The 22,403-nt window shown below is 49.5% G+C and overlaps 1 protein-coding gene across 2 annotated transcripts in view; it reads left to right on the top strand.

Annotated features, from left to right (window-relative positions):
• ints4 (integrator complex subunit 4) overlaps positions 1-21,176 on the top strand; it is a 72,111-nt gene extending 50,935 nt beyond the window's left edge. The window contains exons 19-23 of one of the 2 annotated variants that reach the window (XM_072477443.1): positions 1,588-1,647; positions 2,104-2,263; positions 6,882-7,025; positions 17,359-17,479; positions 18,721-21,176. In XM_072477443.1, the coding sequence (XP_072333544.1) occupies positions 1,588-1,647; positions 2,104-2,263; positions 6,882-7,025; positions 17,359-17,479; positions 18,721-18,920 (685 nt within the window). In that variant the 3' untranslated portion in view covers positions 18,921-21,176. The remainder of the gene's footprint in view (positions 1-1,587; positions 1,648-2,103; positions 2,264-6,881; positions 7,026-17,358; positions 17,480-18,720) is intronic. The other variant, XM_072477444.1, reaches the window with a different exon arrangement.
• Positions 21,177-22,403: the final 1,227 nt, after the last annotated feature.

Below are 22,403 nucleotides of genomic sequence, written 5' to 3'. Positions count from 1 at the left end.
GAGGCCATTCGGCCCATCGAGTCTGCACCGGCTCTTGGAAAGAGCACCCTATCCAAGCCCACACCTCCACCCTATCCCCATAACCCAGTAACCCCACCCAACACTAAGGGCAATTTTGGACACTAAGGGCAATTTAGGACACTAAGGGCAATTTAGCATGGCCAATCCAACTAACCTGCACATCTTTGGACTGTGGGAGGAAACCGGAGCACCCGGAGGAAACCCACGCACACACTGGGAGAACGTGCAGACTCCGCACAGACAGTGACCCAAGCCAGGAATCGAACCAGGGATCCTGGAGCTGTGAAGCAATTGTGCTAACCACAATGCTTCTGTGCTGCCCGTTCATCCTTGGAACCGTTCTCATAAATCTCTTCTGCACCCTCTTGAAAGCCTTCACACCATTGTTAAAGTGTGGTGCTCACAATTGGACACAGTACTCCAGCTGAAACCAAGTCAGTGTTTTATAAAACGTGAGCATAACTTCTGCATTTTGGAGTCGATGCCTCTATTTACAAAGCCCAGTATGCTTTTGTAACCACTTTCTCAACCTGCTGTGCACCTGCAATGATTCATTCATATACCCCTGGGTCCCCCTGTTCCCCCACCCTGTTTAGCACTGCACCCTTTATTTTATATTCCCTTCCTTTCACACAGCTCTACTTTCAATTTCATTTGCCACATAAATCTGGAATTAAACGTTTAAGGATGACCAAGAAACCATCATTGATTGTTATAAAAGCCCATCTGGTTCACTTTAGGGAATGAAATCTGCCGTCCTTGGCTGGTCCGGCCTACACGTGTGACACTAGAACCACGGCAATGTGGTTGCCCTCTGAAATGCCACTCGATTCAAGGTGATTAGGGGTGGGTAATGAATGCTGGCCTAGCCAGCGACATCCACATCCCGTGAATGAATTAAAAGCAAACCTCCGGGAGTTGAGGATAATGGTTTTTCACCCAGAGGGTGGTTGTGGGGGATCTGACATTCACTGCCTGCAAGGCTGATGGGGCGCCGATTTAGCTGGATATTTGGCTGGCCGGCTGGTTCGTGATGCGGAGCAAGGTCGACAGCGGGGGTTCAATTCCCCGTATCGGCTGCGGTTATTCATGAAGGCCCTGCTTTCTCAACCTTGCCCCTCGCCTGAGGTGTGGGGACCCTCAGGTTAAATCACCACCAGTCAGCTCTCCCCCTCAAAGGGGGAAGCAGCCTATGGTCATCCGGGACCGTGGCGACTTTATTTTAGAGGCAGAAACCCTCATCATATTTCAAAAGCTACTTCAAATTGCTGCAACCAAGAGTTGGAAAGCAAGATTAGACCCATTAGTCCTTTTTCTTTTAAAAGAAATTTTCAAATTAAGGGGCAATTTAGCGTGGCCAATCCACCTACCCTGCACATCTTTGGATTGTGGGGGTGAAACCCACGCAAACACGGGGAGAATGTGCAAACGCCACACGGGCTGTTCGTTACTTTTCAGCTGATGCAGGCTGAATGATCTCCTTTGCCGTAAATCTCAATGAATCGGTGAATGCAACAAATGTCTTTGTTAAGTCCCACATGTTTGTCTTTTCCCTTTCCTTTCCAGGATGGAAACCCTTATAAACATGTGCGAGATGTTTTTGCAGGAGATTGAGACCTTCCCGAGGTAAACAGTTCCAAAATTTGGGAATTTGAATTCAGTTTCTATTTTTTTTTAAAAGTGGAAATAAAAAATTGGTTTCATTAAAACTGACCATGAATCCGCTGGATTGTTATAAAAACCCCATCTGGTTTAGCAATGTGCTTTGGTGGGGTGGAGTAGGGGGGAAGTGGTGGTGGCTGAACCATCAGCCACCGTACCAGCCTCCCCGAACAGGCGCCGGAATGTGGCGACTAGGGGCTTTTCACAGTAACTTCATTTGAAGCCTACTTGTGACAATAAGCGATATTCATTCATTCATTCATTTGAAGGGGTGGCGAGTTCATCACTGTGTCTCGCCCTGCCTTATCCCCCTCCAGTTCGCCTTTCGCACCCTCGCAACCTCCCCACAAAACCCCTGCGCCATGTCAGTTCTTTTTCAACATTGCATATCGATAGTTTTGTTTCCCTTGTCACTTCCAGGTACTTTGCATCAGAGCTCCAGTACCTACAGGAGAGCTTTGTTGAGAAGCTGCTGGAAGTTATGCCAAGACTCCTGGCCTGCAAACCAGCGGAGGTGGTGAAAATCCTTCAAACCACTCTGCGACACAGCAACTTCCTCCTCCTCGAACTCCCAGCACAGGTTAGTTTTAATTCCTGTCTTTTCTACTGTTCCACTGATAATACAGGGGAGGCAGGATTGCTTTGATGTGCTAAGGACTGCAAAATGGAAGTAGAGGTTATAGAGGCACGCAAGAAGGTTTAAAAAAAGACTCAGTTACTTAGGATGGGTGGTTAGCACTACTGTCTCACCACACCAGGGACCCGGGTTAAATTTCAACCTTGGGTTACTGTGTGGAGTTTGCACACCCTTCCCCATGTCCTTGGGTCTCCTCCGGGTGCTCCGGTTTCCTCCCACAGTCCAAACATGTGTACATGTTAGGTGGTGTTATGGAGATAGGGCGGGGGGGGGGGGGGGGGGGGGGGGGGGGTGGCTGCGCCTGGGTAGGGTGCCCGCGCCTGGGTAGGGTGCCCTTTCAGAGGGTCGGTGCAGACTCGATGGGCCAAATGGCCTCCTGCACTGTAGGGATTCTATGGAAATAGGTATCTGAATAGGATGGAGGAGTAAAGGAATCAAGAATACAAAGGTTTCTTCTTGAAACAAAGGAGATTAAAGGGGGATTTCAGGTAGACAAGGAGAAACTGTTGCTCTTGTTAGCCTTAGTTTTAATGGCTCTAATTCTGTCACCTTTGCTCACGAGTCGCCAGGTATCTTTCTGATACCGTCACGTGGTTCAAGCTCGAGTTATGATTAATAATACAACACACCGCTTAGTAAGAATTAAATCAACGGTCATTTATTATATACAGCAATTAATACTTATACAATAATGCTACTTCTAGACTAATACCTACAACTAACAGGCCAATACTTAACTTTAGGAATGGCCCACCTGGTCAGGGAAACAAATTGTTTTTCCGAATTGGTCCTGAGCCCATGGGATTCAAAGGCTGATAAAGGTCGATGGTTAGGAGTGTCTATCGGGTAGCGATCGCTGGAGTCAGACTTACGGTTCTTTGTCGAAGGTTCTTGCGAAGGTTGCGAGCAGGAAGAGAAGGGTCGATCTGAACTTGGCCCCTTACTCTTATAGTTCCCAGGGGCTTCCCGCCTCTCGGGGCGGACCTTGACCCTGGTTCCAAGTGATTGGACTTGGTCCCAATCACTCGGTTCGATATGCTCCAGTAATGGGGCGATTCCTTGATCGGGGGGTGGTCGCCCACCTTTCTTTGTGTTAGCCTCCCCTGGCGCCGAGAGGTCTGGAGTATCTTTACAATTGCTCGTTTGTAGCAATTGTTCCCGGGGATGGCTGTATGCTATGCAGATGGCTGGGTTGTTGTGATGTTAATGGCTGCAGGTTTCGATCTGTCTGGATTCCCTCGGAGGCGAATACACTGTTTTACCTGCAGCTGTCCGTTTGAGTCCTGTTGGCTGATTTTCCCATCAGCCTCTGCCGTTCGCCATTTTGGATCGGGATTTGACCAATTTAATCGGGAAGCAGCCATTTTACGTGGCTACAAAACTTGCAATTAGCTGAAGGTACAAGGACGAAGGGACACAGATTGAAGATTTTAGGCATTAGATGCAGTGGGAATGCGAGAGAGATCCTTGTTTTTTGTTTTTTTGTTTAAATTTTAGAGTCGCCAATTATTTTTTTCCAATTAAGGGGCAATTTAGCGTGGCCAATCCACCTACCCTGCACATCTTTGGGTTGTGGGGGCGAAGCCCACGCAGACACGGGGAGAATGTGCAAACTCCACACGGACAGTGACCCAGGGCCGGGATTCGAACCCGGGTCCTCAGTGCCGTGAGGCAGCAATGCTAACCACTGTGCCACCGTGCTGCCCCTGAGAGATCCTTGTTTACACAGCGAGTGGTAATGAACTGGAATGTTGCCCACGAGGTGGGTGGGGTGGAAGTGGAGACGATGAATGATTTCTAAAGGAAATTGCCCTTAGTGTCCAAAATTGACCTTCGTATTGGGTGGGGTTACTGGGTTATGGGGATAGGGTGGAGGTGTTGACCTTGGGTAGGGTGCTCTTTCCAAGAGCCGGTGCAGACCCGATGGGCCGAATGGCCTCCTTCTGCCCTGTAAATTCTATGAAATTGGATGGGATATTCAGGGAACTAAAGCTATGGGAATAGAAGGGGGAGAATGGACTAACTGGATTGCTCTACGGAGAGCTGGCATGGACTTGACGGGCTGAATGACCTCATTCTGGTCTGTTATGACTTGATAAAGCAATGTATGTTGAAGGCTGTTTTGGAAAAATTCAACCTCCAGGGTTTACTTCTAGGGGAATAGAATTTAAAGCAGAGAATTGAACTTGTATTGAACATTGGTTAGATCACATTTGGAGTCACTGTGCACAGGCAGCTTGTCATGTTATAAAAAGGATATAAAGGCACTGGAGAGGTGGCAAAAAAGATATCAGAACAGTGGCTTATACCTGTCTGGAAAGGATGAACAAGCTGGGTCTTTTTCTGTTGCAAAGAGAATTTCAGGTGACCTATTGGAGGCTTTTAAAAAATATATATTTTTATTCACGGATTTTCAATAATTTTTACAAAACACTCCAAGAAGGAAAATAATACAAAGAAAACAGAGCAATATGCCAGCAAAACAAAACAACTTAACCCTCTAAACGATTAACAATTTAACACCCATCTCAAAGCAACATGGGGCATGTGCCCCTTACAAAAAGAAAAATAAATCACCCCCCCCCCCTCCGGGTTGCTGACCTCCACCTAACGTTCCGCGAGAAAGTCAAGGAATGGTTGCCACCGCCTGGAGAATCCCTGCAAGGACCCTCGCAAGGCAAACTTTATCTTCTCCAACCTAAGAAACCCCCTCCATGTCGTTGACCCAAGCCTCTACGCTTGGGGGCTTCGCATCCCTCCACATTAACAAGAGCCTTCTCCGGGCTACCAAGGAGGCAAAGGCCAGAACTCCAGCCTCTTTCGACTCCTGCACTCCTGGATCGTCCGATACCCCAAATATTGCTATCCCCCAGCTCGGTTTTACCCGAGTATCCAAGACCTTGGACATAGCCTTTGCGAAGCCTTTCCAAAATTCCGTAAGTGGCAGCCATGTCCAAAACATATGGGCCTATTGGAGGCTTTTAAAACTACGAAAGGTTTTGATATAATAGGCACAATATTTCCAGCTCTGGGAAAGAGCAAATCCAGAGGCCGTGAATATAAAATTCCAACCGGGAATTCAGAAAAAACTTCTTTACCCAGAGAATGGGGAAAATGGGGAACTCGCTACCACAGGGAGCAGTAGAGATGAATAATTCAAGGAGAGTCCAGTTAAGGTCAGGTAAAACTTTGAGGGGAAGGCTAGATGATGATATGTGGGAGAAGGGAATAGAAGGATATGCTGACAGGGTGAGATGAGGAAGGATGAAGACAATGCTTGAGTGGAGCATAAACACCAGTATGGACTGGTTGAGCCGAATGGTCTGTTTCTGTTCTGTATATCCTGTGTGATCCTACGTTTAAAAGGAAAATTGATGTGTGCAGCCGAGATGAGCTGCAGCAGTTCAGACGGAAGCTGCCCGTAGTGGATTATCATCCTGGATTTCTGAATGCAAACCGCTAGGAAAAAGCTTTGTGGACATCCACAAACACTCACTTGGGGCTCAGAGGGGAGAGTGTATTTGCCCAGTCACCTTGTCATAGAATCAGAGAATTATTGAATATACAGTGCAGAAGGAGGCCATTCGGCCCATCGAGTCTGCACTGGCCCTTACAAAGAGCACCCTATTGAAGCCCACGTATCTACCCTATCCCCCTAACCCAGTAACCCCCACTTAACATGTTTTTACACTAAGGGCAATTTAGCATGGCCAATCCACCTAACCCGCACATCTTTGGACTGTGGGAGGAAACCGGCGCACCCGGAGGAAACCCACACACACACGGGGAGAACGTGCAGACTGCAAAGACAGTGACCCAGCTGGGAATCGAGCCTTGGACCCTGGAGCTGTGAAGAAACTGTGCTAACCATTATGCTACGGTGCTGTGTGCTTTACTAAAGGGACGTTGAGTTAGTGAGACCATTATAGATTACGGTGTACTTTGTAATTTGTGTTAATCCTGAAACCTGCGTGTTAAACTAAGGGGGGAGTAAAAGTGTATTGTATCATAATCCAATTTTCATGTTTAATAAATATTTTTTCCCTTGTTGTTAAAACTAATTAGCGAGGGGCGGCATGTGGCACAGTGGTTAGCACAGGGACTGTGGCGCTGAGGACCCGGGTTTGAATCCCGGCCCTGGGTCACTGTCCGTGTGGAGTTTGCACATTCTCCCCGTGTCTGCGTGGGTTTCACCCCCACAACCCAAAGATGTGCAGGCTAGGTGGATTGGCCGCGCTAGATTGCCCCTTAATTAGGAAAACAAAATAATTGGATACTCTAAATTTATTTTAAAAAACTAATTAACCATCCTGTGACTCTGTTCCTCCACGTATCGTTTAAAAAAAAAAAAGTGAAAGTTAGGGTCCTTTGAGCCAAGGTCCCATTCCCGTCCATTCATAACATCAACTGGGATCGTAGCACCCACTTTCTGGGTGAAGAGGTTTCTCCAGAATTCCCATTGGATTTTCTGTGTATCAGCTTGTATTTTGGAAGGAGGCGATGAAATGAAAGCAGCAAGTTTGCCTGTTTCCAATCCTGGACTAATGCTTTGATTTTGTAGGTGCACAGGGCCTCTGCAACCATCATCGAGCCGACGGGAGAGTCTGACAACCCTCTGCGGTTCACGTCTGGCCTGGTGGTGGCTCTGGACGTCGATGCCACGTTAGAGCATGTGCAGGAACCCCAGACCACTGTTAAGGTTCAGGTAGGTCACCGCCATGATAAAGTGGGTTATCCACTTTATAATCCGTTTGTAGTCTTTAACTCTGGAGAATTCCCTACCCGGGAGGCCTGTTGTTGTGCGTATTGAAGCCTGCAGCCGATAGATTCCTGGATACTGAGGGAATCTAAGGCTTTGTGAATCGGGTGGGAAAATGGCATTGAGGTTGATGATCAGCCTCCATCCCACTGGATGGTGCAGCAGGTTCAAGGGGCTGAATGGCCTCCTGCTCCTATTTTTTACGTTCTTACTTACCGGAGGTAATTTCGAAACGCAGACATTTACACTGGTGGTTTGTGGTCACCCAAGATCGACATAGGAACAGGAGGAGTCCATCCAGCCCCTCGAGCCTGTTCCGTCAATGAGTGAGATAATGGCTGATCTGTATCTAAATTCCATCCACCTGTCGTAACTCCATATCCCTTTGCTTCACAAAAGACGATCAATCTCGGGTTCAAAACGTTCAGTGTAAATCCCAATCTCAACACCTTTTTCTGTGAGGGAGTGTTCCAGATTTCCACTCCCCTTCGTGTGACAAGATCCCTGATATCGCTCCTGAACAGCCTGGCTCTCATTTTAAGGCTTGTTTAAGTCCTTGTTCTGGATTCCCTCGGCTCTCCACCATCAGAAGAAATACTTTCTACCATGTCAGATCTTGTAATCATCATAAACACTGAGGTGAATGCCAGCCAAGCCTCTGTAGCCTGTGATTTTTAAATCCTTTAAAGTCCAGTCTAACTCTGGTGAATCTGCACTGTACCCGCTCCATGGTGAGTACAGTGCAGATCCTTCCTGAGGTGTGATGCCCAGAATTGAGCACAATGCTGTAGGTGGGGTCTGACCAAGGCTCTGAACAATTATCTTCCTGCGTCAGGTACCATGCCCCAAGAGTGCATTGGCAACCGTGCACTTCATTAGATAGGTCCATGTTTAAACTTGGCAAAGTACTGCAATGGTTTGCTGCTGCCTTCAGTAGTGTGGCTGACCAGGAAACTCTCACCGCCTGCCATCAGGAAGGATATACAGGCTAATAATCAACATGCGTGGCCTCGTTATGGACACGCCTTCCCTGACCGACCATCAAACCCTGAAGTAGGACTTGATGTGTTGGTTGCTCTGGATTCATGGAACACATACAGGCCACCAACACTTAAAATAGTACAACACTATTTTATTAAGCTAGAAACTGTTGAACATACTTTCACTGTGGGTTAACACGATGTTAGATTGAACTAAAGACCTATGCCTGTCCTGGCCAGTCTATGCACTCAGCACATGGTGAAGATCTGTGCTGTAAGCTCTGTCCTTCTGAGAGGCTGCATCCCGAATGAGCGGGAAAACTGGTGCCCTCTGTCTTTATAGTGAGTGTGCTCTAACTGGTGATTGGCTGCGGTGTTGTGTGTGTTGATTGGTCTTGCTGTGTGTCCATCAGTGTGTGTGTCTGCACCATGATATACTGGTGTATATTATGACATCCCCCCTTTTATAAAAAAATGTATGTGTGTGGCAATAAATAATGTGTGGTGATAATGTTCCTAACTACGTGTGGGGTGTGAAGACATATTTACAGGACTATGTACATGAGAACTAAGCTATTTACATGGGAAGGTGCCTGGTGTAGAGAAGCAGTATGCAACAAGAGTAACGAGATCAACACTATATACAAAGCAGGGAAACGATCAAACAAAGCAACTAAACAATTCAGAGTCCATAAATTCGAATCATAAATTTAGTCTCTGAGGTGGGCGACGAATTTTGGTTGACCGTAAGGGTGGCACACCACTCATCATCCGGATCGATGCTGTATACCTGTAGAGACTGGATTCTTTGCTTCGGGGACACCCTGTTTTTTGTAACGATACCGACTCGAAAAGGCGCCTTCGGGTCCTCGGTGTCAATATCAGGTAGCAGGTCCGAATCGGGCTCGGTGACTGTGGGTTGAATGGCCCGGACATTCCTGCGAGGCTGGCTGGAGCGACGAGAGTTGGCAGGCTGAGCTGATCTGCATAAAGCAGCATAGTGTCCAAGTTTGCCACATTGCAGGAATCGTCAGGATCTGGCAGGACGTTGCCGCTTTAAATGGGCGGAGCCACAGTTTCCGCACGTTGTAGCATCAGTATGCTCGCTGCATCACCGCGCATGCGCGGCGCGGTAGTATGTGATGCGCGCCTGCGTAGTACGTTCGGCAACGTCGCCATCCCCTCGTTCGGTGCACACAAGCGCGAGAGTCCGCGAAAAGCGCGCAAAATGGCTGCCCTCATCCAGGCTGAGGCCCTGGAGTTGCTCAATTGCTTGGACCCGTTCTGCCTCATGGGGACCTTGCTGCGCCGTTTCACCCACTTGGATGTGGGAATACCGACTAGTGGCGTGTTCATGTAGCATGCAGGTCTCGATGGCAATCGCTAGGTGAGCTGCTTTACCTTGAGGAGCTGCTGGCGTAGGGGGTCCGACTGAACACCGAAAACGACCTGGTCGCGTATCATGGAGTCGGAGGTGGACCCGTAATTACAGGACTGCAAGGATGCGGAGGTGGGTGAGAAAGGACTGGAAAGGTTCATCCTTACCCTGCAAATGCTGTTGGACTACATAGCGCTCGAAACTTTCATTCACCTCGATGTCGCAGTGACTGTCAAACTTAAGGACTGTCTTGAATTTTGATTTATCTTCACCATCAGCAAAGGTGAGAGAATTGAAAATGTGGATGGCATGGTCCCCGGCCGTGGATAGGAAGAGAGCGATCTTCCTGGTGTCTGAGGCAGCTTCCCGGTCTGTGGCTTCAAGGTAGAGCTGGAAGCGTTGTTTGAATATCTTCCAGTTGGCCCCTAGGTTACCGGTGATGCGGAGCGGCGGCGGGCGGACACTGTCCATTTTGCAGGATGGCTGTATGCTGGTGGAAGGCAGATCACTTGCAGGTAGGTCTAAGAAGTTCTAACATGCCTCAACTACTGGTATCATGATGTGTTGGGTGCTCTGGATCCGTGGAACACATACAGGCCACCAACACTTAAAATAGTACAACACTATTTTATTAAGCTAGAAACTGTTGAACATACTTTCACTGTGGGTTAACACGATGTTAGATTTTTTTTTTTTTTTTTTATAAATGTTTTATTGAAAATTTTTCCCCAAACAACAATTTTTCCCCTCTTACAAAGCAAACGCAACAATAACAATACAGAAATTTTAAACAATACACAAGTAACAAAACCCCTTTATCTTTGACCTAAACTAAACCCCCCCTCCCCCCCCCCCCCTCCCCCTGGGTTGCTGCTGCTGGTCATCTGTCTTCCCTCTAACGTTCCCCTAGGTAGTCGAGAAATGGCTGCCACCGCCTGGTGAACCCTTGAGCCGATCCTCTCAGGGCAAACTTTATCTGCTCCAGTTTAATGAACCCCGCCATATCATTTACCCAGGCCTCCAGTCCGGGGGGTTTCGCCTCCTTCCACATGAGTAGGATCCTGCGCCGGGCTACTAGGGACGCAAAGGCCACAACGTCGGCCTCTTTCGCCTCCTGCACTCCCGGCTCTTCCGCAACTCCAAATAGAGCTAACCCCCAGCCTGGTTTGACCCGGGCCTTCACCACCCGCGAAATCACTCCCGTCACTCCCTTCCAATACCCTTCCAGTGCCGGGCATGCCCAAAACATATGTGCGTGGTTTGCCGGGCTCCCGCCACACCTCCCACATTTGTCCTCCACTCCAAAGAACCTGCTCAATCTTGCTCCCGTTATGTGTGCTCTATGTAGCACCTTAAATTGAATCAGGCTAAGCCTGGCGCATGAGGAAGAGGAATTTACCCTGCTTAGGGCATCAGCCCACATACCCTCCTCTATCTCCTCCCCTAGTTCTTCTTCCCACTTTCCTTTTAGTTCGCCCACCGACTCCTCCCCCTCTTCCCTCATCTCTCGGTAAATCTCTGACACCTTGCCCTCTCCGACCCACACCCCTGAGAGCACCCTGTCCTGTATCCCCTGTGTCGGGAGCAATGGAAATTCCCTCACCTGTTGTCTAGTAAATGCCCTCACCTGCATATATCTCAAGAAATTTCCCCGGGGCAACTTATACTTTTCCTCCAATGCTCCCAAGCTCGCAAAAGTCCCATCTATAAATAAATCTCCCACCCTCCTAATTCCCAACTGGAACCAGCTCTGAAATCCTCCATCCATTCTTCCTGGGGCGAACCTATGGTTGTTCCTGATTGGGGAGCCCACCAGGGCTCCCCGCACCCCTCTCTGTCGCCACCACTGTCCCCAGATATTTAATGTTGCCGCCACCACCGGGTTCGTGGTAAACTTTTTAGGTGAGATCGGTAGCGGCGCCGTCACCAGCGCCTCTAAACTCGTCCCTTTACAGGACTTTCTCTCCAGTCTTTCCCACGCCGCTCCCTCACCCTCCATCATCCATTTACGTATCATTGCCACATTGGCGGCCCAATAGTAATCGCCCAAGTTCGGTAGTGCCAATCCTCCTCTGTCCCTACTACGCTGAAGGAACCCCCTCCTTACTCTCGGAACTTTCCCTGCCCACACGAAGCTCGTAATGCTCCTGTCTATTTTATTAAAAAAGGTCTTAGTGATTAGGATAGGGAGACATTGAAATACAAATAAGAACCTCGGGAGGACCATCATCTTAATTGCTTGCACCCTGCCCGCCAGCGATAGAGGCTGCATGTCCCACCTCTTGAAGTCCTCCTCCATTTGTTCTACCAACCGTGTCAGATTAAGTCTGTGCAAGGTTCCCCAGCTCCTAGCGATCTGAATCCCCAGGTATCGGAAGTTTCTTTCCACTTTCCTTAGAGGCAAGCCTTCCATCTCTCTACTCTGGTCCCCTGGATGTATCACAAATAATTCACTCTTCCCCATGTTTAGCCTATACCCCGAGAAATCCCCGAACCCCCTCAAAATTCGCATAACCTCTATCATTCCCCCCGCTGGGTCCGACACGTATAACAATAGGTCATCCGCATATAACGAGACTCGGTGTTCTTCTCCCCCTCTAATCACCCCTCTCCATTTCCTGGAGTCTCTCAACGCCATGGCCAGAGGTTCAATTGCCAACGCGAACAACAATGGAGACAGCGGGCATCCCTGTCTTGTTCCCCTATATAATCGGAAATACTCCGATCTATGTCGACCTGTAACTACGCTTGCCGTTGGAGCCCCATAAAGAAGTCTAACCCAGCTAATAAACCCGTTCCCAAACCCAAACCTCCTTAACACTTCCCATAAATACTCCCACTCCACCCTATCAAATGCCTTCTCTGCGTCCATTGCCGCCACTATCTCTGCCTCCCCCTCCACTGGGGGCATCATTATCACCCCTAATAGTCGTCGCACGTTAACATTCAGTTGTCTCCCTTTTACGAACCCTGTCTGGTCTTCGTGCACCACCCCCGGGACACAGTCCTCTATCCTCGATGCCAGTACCTTTGCCAACAATTTGGCGTCCACGTTCAACAATGAAATGGGTCTATAGGACCCGCACTGCAACGGATCTTTATCCCTCTTCAAAATTAACGATATCGTCGCCTCCGACATCGTCGGGGGTAGAGTCCCCCCTTTCCTGGCCTCATTGAACGTCCTCACCATCAACGGGGCCAACAAGTCCACATATTTTCTGTAATACTCCACCGGGAACCCGTCTGGTCCTGGGGCCTTCCCTGCTTGCATGCTTCCCAGTCCCTTAATAACCTCGTCCACCCCAATCGGTGCCCCCAGGCCTACCACCCCCCGCTCCTCCACTTTCGGGAACCTCAATTGGTCCAGGAACTGCCGCATCCCCTCCTCTCCCTCTGGGGGTTGAGACCTATACAGTTCCTCATAGAAGGTCTTGAACACCTCATTTATCTTTCCTGCCCTTCGCACCGTGTCTCCCCTTTCGTCTCTAATTCCTCCTATTTCCCTCGCTGCTGCCCTCTTTCGCAATTGATGAGCCAACAGGCGACTCGCCTTTTCCCCATATTCATACCTCCTCCCCTGTGCCTTCCTCCACAGTACCTCCGCCTTTCTGGTGGTCAGAAGGTCAAATTCCGTCTGGAGTCGTCTCCTCTCCCTGTACAATTCCTCCTCCGGGGTCTCTGCAAATTCCCTATCCACCCTTAAAATCTCCCCCAGTAATCTTTCCCTTTCCTTGGCCTCTGTTTTCCTTTTGTGGGCCCCAATGGAGATCAGCTCTCCTCTGACCACCGCTTTTAGTGCTTCCCATACCACTCCCACCGGGACCTCGCCGTCGTCATTGACCTCCAGGTATCTCTCAATACACCCCCGCACTCTTGCACACACTCCCTCATCCGCCATCAGTCCCACATCTAATCGCCAGAGTGTTCTCTGCTCCCTTTCCTCTCCTAATTCCAGGTCCACCCAATGTGGGGCATGATCCGAAACCGCTATGGCTGAGTACTCAGCTTCTTCCACCCTAGAGATCAACGACCTTCCCAAAACAAAAAAATCTATCCGGGAGTACACTTTATGGACATGGGAGAAGAAGGAATACTCCCTAGCCCTAGGTCTAAGAAATCGCCATGGATCCACTCCCCCCATTTGGTCCATAAACCCCTTAAGTACCTTGGCCGCTGCCGGCCTTCTTCCGGTCCTTGAGCTGGATCTATCTAGCCCCGGGTCCAGCACCGTATTAAAGTCCCCTCCTAAAATCAAGTTTCCTACCTCCAGGTCCGGTATACGCCCCAGCATCCGTCTCATAAATCCCGCATCGTCCCAGTTTGGGGCATACACGTTAACCAACACGACCTCCATTCCCTCCAGCCTGCCACTCACCATTACATATCTACCTCCGCTATCTGCTACGCTGTTCTTTGCTTCAAATGCGACCTGTTTCCCCACCAAAATGGCCACCCCTCTATTCTTTGCGTCCAGTCCTGAGTGGAACACCTGTCCCACCCATCCTTTCCTTAGCCTAACTTGGTCCGCCACCTTTAGGTGCGTCTCTTGGAGCATAACCACGTCTGCCCTTAGTCCTTTCAAATGCGCGAGCACTCGGGCCCTTTTTATCGGTCCGTTCAGGCCTCTCACGTTCCACGTGATCAGCCTCACTAGGGGGCTACCTGCCCCCCTCCCGTGTCGACTAGCCATTACCTTCTCTAGGCCAGTCCCATATCCCGCCTCCGCGCTCCCGCTCGCTCCCCCAGCGTCGCACACCATCCCCGCCCACCCACTCTTTAGCCATTTCCTTTTCCTTTTGGATTTCCGCAGCAGCAACCCAGTTGTCCCCCCCCCCCTTCTCCCTCCCTCCTCCCCTCCCCGCTAGATCTCTTTCTAGCTTGATTGCTCCCCCCATATTACTTCCGTAAGTCAGCTAACTTCAACTGACCCCGGCTACTCCTGCTCACTCCTCGACCCCCCCCATGTGGGGAACTCCCATCCGCCTTGCGCCTGTCTTCGCGCCTTATTCTTTCTGGTGCGGGAACATCCCTTTACCTGACCCGCCTCTTATGGCGCAGCTCCCTTTCCCCTCCCCCTCCCCTTCCCCATTCTCCAACTATGTCCCGTCTTTCCCCCCTCACCGGCGCCCACATTTCCCCAATGTCTCCCCCCTTCCCTGTTTACTTCTCAATTAACTTCCACCGTAACATTAACAATAACATTTCCTGCAGCATCAGTCCCTCAGTTCCGATCCAATTTCTCTTCTTTGATGAAGGTCCATGCTTCCTCCGCCGTCTCGAAATAATGGTGTCTCTCCTGATACGTGACCCATAGTCTTGCCGGCTGCAGCATCCCGAACTTCACCTTCCTTTTATGCAACACCTCTTTGGCTCGGTTGAAGCTCGCCCTCCTTCTCGCCACCTCCGCACTCCAATCCTGGTATACCCGTACCACTGCATTCTCCCATCTGCTACTCCGCACCTTTTTAGCCCATCTCAGGACCTCTTCTCTATCCTTAAGGCGGTAAAATCGCACGATTATCGCCCTGGGTGGTTCCCCCGCTTTTGGTCTTCTCGCCGGAATCCGATTTGCCCACTCCACCTCCAAGGGGCCCGTAGGGGCCTCAGCACCCATCAGTGAGCTCAGCATCGTACTTGCGTACGCTCCACAGTCCACTCCTTCCACACCCTCAGGGAGACCCAGTATCCGAAGGTTCTTCCTTCGCGCTCCATTTTCTAGGGCTTCGATCCTTTCAGTACACTTTTTATGAAGTGCCTCGTGCGTCTGTGTCTTAACCGCCAGGCCCAGGATCTCGTCCTCAATATCTGTCACCTTCTGCTCCACCACACGGAGCTCTGTCTCCTGGGTCTTTAATGTCTCCTTGAGCCCCTCAATTGCCTGTAGCAACGGGGTCAGCACCTCCCTCTTCAGCAGCTCCACGCACCGTCTCACAATTTCATGCTCAGGCCCCCATGTCGCCTGCGCTTTCTCCGCCGCCATCTTGTACTTCTCTCTTTCTGACCCTTTGGTCGACGATTCCTCGCGCTGCAGCCGCCGCCGCCGGTTTTTTCCTCCTTCGTTTGGGGGGGACTCCCTTCTCACACGCCCCACACCGGGTTGCGTCGTCGAAAAATTCCCCGTTGGGGCTCTTAAAAGAGCCCGAAGGTCCGTCGGAGCTGGAGCCGCCGAAGCGTGCGGCTAGCTAGGCATCACCGCAACCGGAAGTCCCTTCAGTGGCCTTGATGAGGTCTTTTCACAGTTGTTCCCTCTGCTGCTAGAATTCACCTTTGATACAGGCCCTCAGGTCAGCTTGCAGCTTTAAGCTTGCCCTTCCCCCGCCTGCATGCTGGAAGAGGCCCTGTTTATCCTGTAGTTGCAGCCAAATCTTTCACTGTTTCTGCGTGTGTCTGGCAACCAAGAGACATACCCTTCCTGGGGGACACTGTCGGGGGAATATTGCCGCCTTCTTCCCACACCGGGAAATGTCAAACAAATGCCGTGGGGGCCCTGTAAAAGAGCCCAAAAGTCCGTTCCAAGCAGGAGCTGCCGAATGTGCGACCTAGCTCTGCATAGCCGCACCCGGAAGTCCCGATGTTAGATTAAACTAAAGACCTATGCCTGTCCTGACCAGTCTATGCACTCAGCACATGGTGAGGATCTGTGCTGTAAGCTGTAAGCTCTGTCCCTGTAGGAGGCTGTATCCCGAATGAGCGGGAAAACTGATGCCCTCTGTCTTTATAGTGAGTGCTCTAACTGGTGATTGGCTGCGGTGTTGTGTGTGTTGATTGGTCTTGCTGTGTGTCCATCAGTGTGTGTGTCTGCACCATGATATACTGGTGTATATTATGACAGGACTTGGTACCCGGGAGCTTCTGGCCCGGGGGTAGGGAAGTTACCCACCCTGACCAACAACAAACGGTCATTTGGAAATGTAAATGCCATCAGTAGCTAGTGGAATTGATGATTAGGTAGTTAGCTGATTATTATCCAATATGGCCTTCTCTGTTCCCCACCCCCTGCAGCCTCTCTTTGTAACTCCGCCTTCAATTTAATCCACTTTAATCCAATGTCTGAACATCTTCCTCGTGCCCAATTTTTAAAATCATCCAATCCTCAGTCAGCACAGGAGGCCAGTTGGCCCATGTGCCGCTGCTGGCTCCCCGGAGGAGCAATTCACCCTGACCCAATCCTTTGTCTTTTAGCTGTGGACCTGCAACATTGTTCCCTGTAGATAATTATCCAATATTCTGAGAACCACGATTGAATCGTATTGTAGATCTTAACCTGAACAGTGGTCGGTTGGCAAGTTGAAAAGCTGTTGGAATTGATGATTAGGTTTTTAGATGATTGTTAGCCTATATTTCTTGCAGGCGATTTAAAAACCTCGACTTCCGTGCCAATGTTCTGTTAAGGGGTTTGCTTTCTTCCTTCCAACAATCGATGCCTCGTTGCGTCTTCTTCAACGCAATTTCTCAGTCTTTAATAACTTAGGAACTCCCAATATTGGGAAGGATCGTGCACTTTAAGCAATATCACATCGCATGTTCAAAATGATGAGAGGTCTGGGCAGAGTAGGTGGGGAGATACTGTTCCCACTGGCGGAAGGATCTCGAACCAGTGGACACAGGTTTAAGGCGAGGCCATGAGGAAAAACATTTGTATGCAGCAAGTGGTGAGGATCTAGAATGCGATTCAATCGAGGCTTTCAATAAGAGCATTGGATAAATATCTGAAGAGAAAATACTTACAGGTGAGGGAGTGGGGACTGGGTGAGTTGCTCTTGCAGACGGCCAGCATGGCTACAATGGGCCAAATAGCCTTCTGTGCTGTGTTTCAATAACATTCATAACACTTTTTCTCTTGATGATTATCCAAGTATTCGCTCTATATAATGAAGTGTGGCAGCTATATAAATGAAGTTGTCTTTGGTGTCACCTGCAGATCATGTATCCCGATGGGCAGGCCCATATAATCCACCCCAAACCGGCTGATTTCCGAAATCCTGGGCCTGGAAGACACAGGTTGATTACGCAAGTCTATCTCTCCCACACGGCCTGGACAGGTAACTTGTTTTAGTACCGAGGTGGCAACAGCATTATTGCCGTAATTGGGGCTGACGAAAGAACTTTGCAAGAAATGTAATCAGGCAAGGATACAGAATGCAAGAAAGGGTTTCCAAGGATGACACCAGATTGTATTCACCAAGAAGGGCTCAACAGGGAGAGGTGACCCGATAGAGCCTTTAAAATGGCGACAGGCAGATGTGGGGAAGATGTTTCCACCTATGGGCAAGTCCATAACCAGGGCTGATAAGGACACCAATCACTAATAAATCCAATTGGGAATTCAGGAGAAACTTCTTTACCCAGAGAGTGGTGAGGATGTGGATCTCACTCCCACAGCGAGTGGTTGAGGTGAATAGCATCGATACAGTTAAGGAGAATCCGGACAAATAAAACCACATGAGGGAAAAGTGAACTGAAGGATATGCTGAAAGAAGTGAGATGAAGAGGGATGGGAGGAGGCTCAAGTGGGGTAGAAACACCAGCAGGGACTAGTTGGGCCGAATGGCCCGTTTCTGTGTCTAAATCATATGATTAAATAAAAAGGACACTGAGTCAAAGAAGGAAATGTGAGGTGGGGGTGACCAAGGGGTGGGATTTGGTCTGAAAGGAGGGGAAGGTGCCTGAAGGCAATAGGGCCAATAAGGGTTCGGTAGTGGTTGGGGTGTACATGTATAGCTGTGGGTGGGGGGGCGGACCCGGGTTCGATCCCGTCCCCGGATCACTGTCCATGTGGAGTTTGCACATTCGCCCGTGTCTGCGTGGGTCTCACCCCCACAACCCAAAGATGTGCAAGTTAGGTGGATTGGCCACGCTAAATTGCCCCTTAATTGGAATTTTTTTAAATTAAAAAAGTAAAATAAAAGCTCTTTTGCTGTTTGGTTTGCCCCCTCCTTCGCAGAAGCGCTGACCCTTGGTTCCACCACTCTTCGTGCCAAAGTCAAAACGATGATTGGGACGACCAAAGTGTCTAATTATCCCTGTGCTCCCCAAAGATCGCCTGGATTCTGTGCTCAAGGCTGTGAAATGGTATTTGAACCATGACATGCTGAGCCAGAGGAGAGACTGTTCCCCGTGGAGGCACAGGTGACACAGTCGGGTGTGGGTGTGTGTGCATCTTTTCATCTCAATAACAAGAATAACTTAAGTTTGTCAAGCACAAACGGCTCAAGGTGCTTCACAGGAGATGAGGCAGAGAGGTTTGGGTGATCATTCTGATTTGCTCCTCTCTCTCCCGCAGAACCATGTCAAATCGAGGTGCGGCTGCTGCTGGCCTACAGTTCGAGTTGGAGCAGGGCATCCAGCCTGAGTGCGGTGTGCAGGGCAGCCTGGAACGACAGCATGGATGGGTTGCCGCAGACAGATAGTGTCATCGAGGGCACCATTAACCTCAGCAAACAAGTCAAAGTTTACCTAATGCCCAAGCCAGCCAGGCGCTGAGGACAAGCCGTGCTGCAAGGGGGAGAGCAAGAGAGAAAAACAAAAAGAACTCGACCGAGCTGGAGAAAGCAGTTTAAAGGCGAGAGGTTGACAGAACGTGAACCCGCTGACGGGAGCAACCTCAGGCTTGTTTGTCGTTTAGCCCGGAGTTAAAACTTCGGGGAGTTTGCAGATTGTAGACCATGAAAGTAACGCCAGATGTTACTCGTGAATGCAGAGATGTCCGCTTCGTCTAACTGGTAACAGGAATGTTGAAACCAAACGAGATCAACAAAGCCCCGCGAGACGTCTTGTGCTGCCTTTCAAGTAGTTTTCAGCTCCGTGCCCTTCCAAATCCTGAACTGTTCTGTTAAATGTGCGAGACGGGCCGTTGATGAGGAACTCAGTAGATTTTTTTGGAAACAGTTTTTTGTTTGGATCAGTTTAATTTTTTTTTTTTTAAAGTTTGATTCGAACATCTCGAGATTTTGAAAAGTTGTGTTTTGTGGGTTGCATCGCCCCTTCGTAACATCGTGACCCAGAACTCAAATTCACTGAAGATTTGATTCAGAACTCTCTGCCCCACACTAAAGCTGCGACGCCTCCATGATCCGACGGACTTCTGTGTTTCCTGTAGGGCAGCAGACTGGGAACTGACCCTAGTTCCTCTCTGGGCAAATGGACCAAGATGGAGGTCGGTGTTGAATGAGCTGGGGTGCACTGCCATTAGATCTCCGAGAGCAGGGGGGGGGAAAGCAGGGGGGAAGTCTGGTTTCCAGCTCCTGATCACTATCCAGTGTGTGTCCTCCTTGCTGCAAACTCCGGCCATGAGGGCGAGATTGGGTTTGGCCGACTCACCTCCTACCTTCTGGTACAAATTGAGAGTCGATGCTCAGAGCACATCAGAACCAGCGAACGTTTGTGGAATTGTGCCCGACAGTGCCTTAATTTTAAATGGGAGCCAGAATTAGGGGGCAGGAACCCCCAATATTGCTACAGCACATTTTTTAATTGCAGGAGCCTAATACACCAGGCACGCCAACTGTGTGTGAATAATGCAGATTGGAAGGGTATTTAGTTACATGTCGTATTGGGAAAATACTGGGTTAGTAGCTCTACCTTTGTCCTCCACCAGACCATAAGAAATAGGAACAGGCCATTTGGCCACTTGAGCCTGCTCCACCATTCAATAGGATTCAGAAAAGATTCCTCCTATCCTCCGTCTTCAATGGGAGACCACTTATTTTGGAACTGTGCCCCCCCCCCCCCCTCCCCCCTCCCTTCTAGATTCCCCCATGCAGCGGAACATCCATGGAATCCCTACAGTACAGAAGGAGGCCATTCAGCCCATCAGGTGTGCACTGACCCTCCCAAAGAGCAGCACCCACCTAGGCCCACTCCCCCATAACCCCACCTAACTCGCACATCCTCACAGGGTCCACCCTGTCAAGCCCTCTCAGAATCTTTTACGTGTCAGTGAGACCATCTATCTACCAAATCTATCACCGCCTGGTAACACCCTCCAGTTAATGTACAACCCAGTATGAAGTGTCGGCTTGAGAAGTTCAAAGCTTCCGTTGCTGGCCAGAACCTGCTCAGTCACATTGAAATCCCAAGGACAGATGTGAGAGACGGAGAGACATTGGCAGACCCAGCACTGTGTAAGAAGCTGGTTTAAATAAACGTGTAGCTCATTTCGGCCGATGCAGTTGGCCACTTTTACATCTCATTGAACAACTAAATTGGAAACATTTCTCACAGAAGTGTTTGTTTTTATTGACTTGGTGAGCTCAGAATTCTCGAGGATGGGAGGGTCGGCAAGAGGATGGTACACTCTGGGCTAACGGGACTGGATTTGGGGTGGAGCCCAGTCCCACTGGGTCTCAGAGTGACTATTGGCCATCTTAGCCACCGAGTTGGAGAAAGGATGGAGCAGACAGTCTCCAAACCCAAGGCCGGAGTGACAGCAGAGGCTCCTGACCACAGCAGAATTGTTTCTCCAGTAAATGAAGCTGTTTATGCAAGAAGCTGCAAGCTACACCAAAAGGAACTCGCAGTAAAAGCATCATTATTTCACAACAAAATTCAGTGGTGAAGGGTAGTTGCACAATACAGATTATCTGCGTCTAGTAAATCACAGCCTTCTGCAATGGTGCAAGACTGATGGGGGAATAACCCAATAATTTCTATTCTTAGAATCATACAACGTGACCGAAGCTGTTGAGCCTGTTTTGAATATTTGCAAATCTGATATTAAAACTAACGCTGGAAACGTCAGCATGTCAAAGCTGTAGTCTATAATAATAATCTTTATTATTGTCACAAGTAGGCTTACATTAACGCTGCAATAAAGTTACTGTGAAAACCCCTAGTCGCCACATTCCGGCGCCTGTTCGGGTACACAGAGGGCGAATTCAGAATGTCCAATTCACCTAACAAGCACGTCTTTCAGGACTTGTGGGAGGAAACCGGAGCACCCGGAGGAAACCCACGCAGACACGGTGAGACTGAGCAGACTCCGCACAGACGGTGACCCAAGCCGGGAATCGAACCTGGGACCCTGGTGCTGTGAAGCAACAGTGCTAACCACTGTGCTACCGTGCCACCCATAGTACTGTAGCCCAGTGTTCTTCAAACCTTTGTTCCGGGGACCCATTTTTACCAACTGGCCAACCTTCGGGACCCGTGCCGGCCGACCTGCGCAACCCACCATTTTCTCTTACCTTGTTTGCTGCTGACAAAAATGGAGGAAATGATTTTGGCCCCTTTGGCCCTCGTACACGCTCCTCCGATGGAACCTGTTGGATGAAGGTGAAGCCTTCTGGTGTCGGAAAGTATGGAGTCTCCATCTGTCCAAAGTTCTGAATTTTTTCCGGTAATATTTTATCAACTAAACCCCCGCCCCCCCCCCCCCCCCCGGAACTTTGTAAAAAAAATAAAAAAATTAAATGAATAAAAACCACTACAGTACTTGGAAAACAAAAAGCTGCAACCGTTTAAAAAAATAGCGGCCGCACTGTGCATGTGTGCCCGATGCGCATGCGCAATGCGGGCAAATTATTTTTTAAAAAATACATTCGTGGCCGTTTGCAGCCGGCGTTATGAAAAGCCAGCTACTGCGCGGGGATTTGCGTGATTGGGAGCGCTGCGGACAACGGCTCAGTGACCCGCCCGACACCCACCCATGTGTCGCGCCCCCGACTTTGAAGAACACTGCTGTAGCCGATAGTACGGTGGTAGATGTTGCAGTCATCACCGAATTTCCCTGGATTTTTTCCAGCATGTGAAGACAAAATCTAGCCCAGAATGAGGCACAGGACTCGGTCCCATGAGCCTCTTCCATCCTTTAGTAGATCTCAAATCAGTGAACAAGCAAGATGCTGAGGGAGTTTGACCAGATTGGTCCAGAGGTTGTTTCTCCTGACGGAACATGGGGCATGGTCGCAGGATAGGGGCTGATCATTTAGGACTTGGGTAAGGATTCCTCCTGACTGAACATGGGGC

Source organism: Scyliorhinus torazame, chromosome 15, assembly GCF_047496885.1.
Source record: "Scyliorhinus torazame isolate Kashiwa2021f chromosome 15, sScyTor2.1, whole genome shotgun sequence".
Taxonomy (NCBI): Eukaryota; Metazoa; Chordata; class Chondrichthyes; order Carcharhiniformes; family Scyliorhinidae; genus Scyliorhinus; species Scyliorhinus torazame.
Note: the sequence above shows the minus strand (reverse complement) of the source record. Positions and strands in the feature narration are given on the sequence as shown.